The sequence below is a fragment of the Octopus sinensis genome, unplaced genomic scaffold (genome assembly GCF_006345805.1).
Source record: "Octopus sinensis unplaced genomic scaffold, ASM634580v1 Contig10782, whole genome shotgun sequence".
Taxonomy (NCBI): Eukaryota; Metazoa; Mollusca; class Cephalopoda; order Octopoda; family Octopodidae; genus Octopus; species Octopus sinensis.
Window position 1 is genome coordinate 69,476 of NW_021832222.1, and position 3,984 is coordinate 73,459.

At 31.5% G+C, this 3,984-nt stretch overlaps 1 protein-coding gene across 1 annotated transcript; it reads left to right on the forward strand.

Moving 5' to 3' along the window:
- Positions 1-712: 712 nt before the first annotated feature.
- On the forward strand, positions 713-1,783 carry LOC115228520 (patanin-like phospholipase domain-containing protein atgl-1). Its single transcript, XM_029799092.1, has one exon. The coding sequence runs from the start codon at positions 713-715 to the stop codon at positions 1,781-1,783; it is 1,071 nt and encodes a 356-aa protein (XP_029654952.1).
- The last annotated feature ends 2,201 nt before the right edge of the window (positions 1,784-3,984 follow it).

A 3,984-nucleotide genomic window follows, 5' to 3' on the forward strand; every position in this document is an offset into this window, starting at 1 on the left:
ATCGTGACTGCGCATGGAGATTTTGGCCCCGAGCTTGCGGAGAAACTTTTCCGTCTTTTGACCAAAAGCACCCGACGTCTAAAACATATAACTTTTATCAAGGTCAAACTACAAGACAAACCCAACTATTACGCATTCCTTGGCAGACGTTTACTATGCTGCAAATTTTTATCAAAAATGTAAAAATTAATATTTATCAGGTAATTCATTGAGGTCTAAATGAGATAATTTTATGTGTTGAACAATTAAAAATGTGATAAATTTTCCAAAAGTTAAATTTACAATCATAATTTATTGAATAAAAACAACTTGCCGCCCAACATTCCTTTGTCCCTCTGACATTCGAGACCTCAGAGCCTTTGCCTCACAAACATTCGAATTTCTGAATGACGTCGGCCTTTATTTGCATGCGAATCCTCTTGGCTAAGACAGAGGATCTCGTTTAAAAAGCTATCCGCTTGACAGGGATCTAACCGTCCTCTGTAAATGCTCGCAGATTTAACATGTTTCTCTTTTCGGACTTTTTTCGTTTAATGTTATTTAATTGAATTAATTAAAACTTAATACTTCCGGGAAGCAACTGACACCATTTAACGCTTCAGCGTTTATTTTTTTATTGATAATCGATATTAATCGTAATTGGTCATAAATAAGTTGAGTGTGCACGAACATTTGTTATGTATGAATATATTTATTTTAAATAGATTATTAAATGGCTGACAGTCAAGTTAGTGTATCGTTCGCAGGATGTGGATTCCTTGGAATATATCATGTGGGTGTGGCTCGTTGTATGCAAGAACACGCCCCTCATTTGTTTACTGGTCGATTTTTGGGCAGTTCTGTTGGTGGTCTTATTGCGGCCTCATTAATATTGGGGCATCCTCTTTCAGTGATTTCTGATCTCATGATTGATCTGAGCACACAAGCTCGTTGTCGTTTTTTAGGCCCTTTTCATCCTTCGTTTAACTTGTCTAAAATACTCAAACGAATAATAAAGAATTCATTTCCTCCTAATGCATATCAACTTTGTTCTGGAAGATTACACCTCTCTCTTACTCGTCTTTCCGATGGCAGTAACGTTATTGTAAATCAATTTGATTCAAATTGCGAATTAATTGACGCTTTAATGTGTTCATGCCATATTCCTATATTTTCTGGGCTGGTTCCCCCTAAATATCGCAGGGTTTTTTATGTTGATGGATTTTTATCTGATAATTTGTTGGAATTTGACGAAAATACAATCACTGTGTCTCCGTTTTGTGGGTCTGTTGATATTTGTCCTCGTGATTTTTGTGAAATGCCATTTGGTTCGTTTATTGGGAATACTCCAATGCAGTTCACTCTTTTTAATTTTTCTCGACTCATTAATGTCGTTTATCCACCCTCTAGGAGAGATCTTGCCTCCATTGCTCGTCAGGGATATCATGACGCTCATCGTTTTATTCTGTTCTATTCTTCCCCGTCATCTCCATCTTTTCTATGCCACTATGCCCCTCAGTCCAGCTGTTCGTGCTGTGTGAATGCTTACTATAATCCTACACAGGATAGAAAATCTATGATCTTTAATTACTCAAGAATTATATCAAGTTTCATTTTATTGCCACTGGAAATGATAATTTCGTTTGTTTTTCGCTTTATTGCATATTTTCCTGAATTTTTTGGAGATTTGAGGCTATTTTTTCGAATTATTTACAGACAGTCTAAAAATGGATTGAAAAGATCTCCTAAAATGATTTTATATTCAAATGGGGATATACTTGCCACGTTTAAACTTTTTATTTAATTTAGATATTAATTTTTTATCTTTATTTTTATATTGGTGGACCTTTTTTAAATAAAATAGTAGCTAAGTGATTTATGTACAACTTATTTTTACAGTAGCTATATTATTAATGCTGCCTATTTTTCTAATAATAATTAAATTATTCAAATTATTGGATTTATAACTACCTTATATCAAAAATAACTAAAACTGATAATTTAAATTTATTTCAGTCCAAAATGTCAAAAAATTCATCGACATTGGAGTCTTTTAGTCGAAGAGATTTGGTCACGTGGGTCAACGTCTGTTTAGAGTCAAACTTGGAAAAGGTTGAAGATATGTGTACAGGTACATTTATTGTGATTATAATCAATTAAACACTTTTGATTAATTAATTTAGGTGCTGGGTATTGTCAACTAATGGATATGCTTTTTCCTGGTTTTAAGTCATTTATCAATATTAGGCTCAATTCCACTGAGGAAAGTAAAATTTCAAGCAAAAACCGAAGCAGATTTTATTCAAAATTTTAAACTTATACAAGACGCTTTCAAAAAAATGAACATTGACAAGGTTGAAATAATTAAAAAAATCATGTTTAGAACATTCTTGTTGAAAAACTAATTCCAGGACGTTTACAAGACAATCTTGAGTTTCTACGATGGTTCTATAAATTTTTTCAATCGAAATATGAAGAGAAAAGTAAATATGAGGCATCTATTGCTCGAATGGGACAAATAATTTCTCCTTTTTTAAATTCTGTCAAAAATAGATCAACTGAAAAGCAGATTCAAAAATGTTCGAATACAAACGATCGAACAATTCAATCCAAAATGAAATCTGCTTCTCAGAAACGTTTATTCTGCATGATTTACCTTAATAGCTTCAAATACAATTGTTAAAAGTCAGTCTGATGGATCGCAGCGGAAAGAATCCAGAGAAACTGTCGATGAAGTGAAAAATTCAATATTGATTTATAAAATAGTTTGAACATTTGTGTGTGAAGAAAGAAAGAGATTTCTATTTTGAAAAATTAAGGAAAATTGAAATTTTGTGTCAGACTAACAGTCAGCCGGATCAATCTACACTTAAAAAAATTGCTGACATTTTGTACGAAACCGAGGTGTGCATATTTGCTAAAATACAGGACGGATTCATAATCCCTGAAAAAAACGTTTTAGACAGCGAGGCCTGCTGCATGTGATTTATTATATTGATTTTAGTCATTCTTGAGTTTGGTTTATTATCTGTTGATAATGGTGCTATTAATTTCCGATATTAATTACATTGTGAGATCAATAAAATACGCGAAATCGTAAATTATTAGTCCTAAGAAGACATGGGACATAAAAGCCAGAGGTTGAACCATTGTCCATAGTTACTAAATCTAGTTGATGATCAGAAAAACTACTTGTAGTTAATTTTGAAATTAATTTAGTAATTTCGACAATCATCCTGATATTTCTCGTTTTGAAGCCAAAAAAAGTAAGCTGACTGCAACGTAAATAGATTAGAAATGTTTTTTTAGAAATTGCATCGAGATGTCATATTTCTTAAATCATAAAATATCTTTATAAATGCATAATAACTAGTTCTTCCTTATACCGTTATAGGGCAATGATATTTATGAGAAACTATTTATTTTACAAATTTAAGAACATGTATTAGTTATAAGAAATTAAAGCATCATTAAATAGATTTCACAATGACCATATAATACTTCCAACTTATGATTAAAATAATTTCAGACAATTCAAATTTTGTACGAGAACAGATAAATTGTGGATTCGCAGTTTTTGATTCTTCCATTGCCTCAAAAGTGTTCTTTGCAGTAGCATGAGTAAAATTAGAAATAGATTCCAAACTTTCGCTGTCCAGAGTGCTAACGATCACTTGTCCTATGGGGATAGCTGAATTAAAATATGACCTTCGTGGTTAAAACACGCAGTCCCCTTCACGTTTTTATAGGTTTTTAATTGATTTAAAAGTTGGATTGTACTTTCCTAAAAATAAATACAAGCAACACCATTCGTAATAAATAATATTATTGTTTTTTTAATTTAATTATTCTTAATAGTATTTAAATATATTCGAATTCTATGAATTCTTGAAATTTTCCGAAATTTATTTATTAAATTGAAATTTCTAACATTACCAGATATTTTTTCCAAATGGTTTCTACAATCAACCACAATAAAACTGAACATACGAAATTTATTCGATC

What these genes read in the sequence shown, in the direction of transcription:
- LOC115228520 (XM_029799092.1), top strand. Translation starts at nt 713, where the DNA reads ATGGCTGACAGTCAAGTTAGTGTATCGTTCGCAGGATGTGGATTCCTT.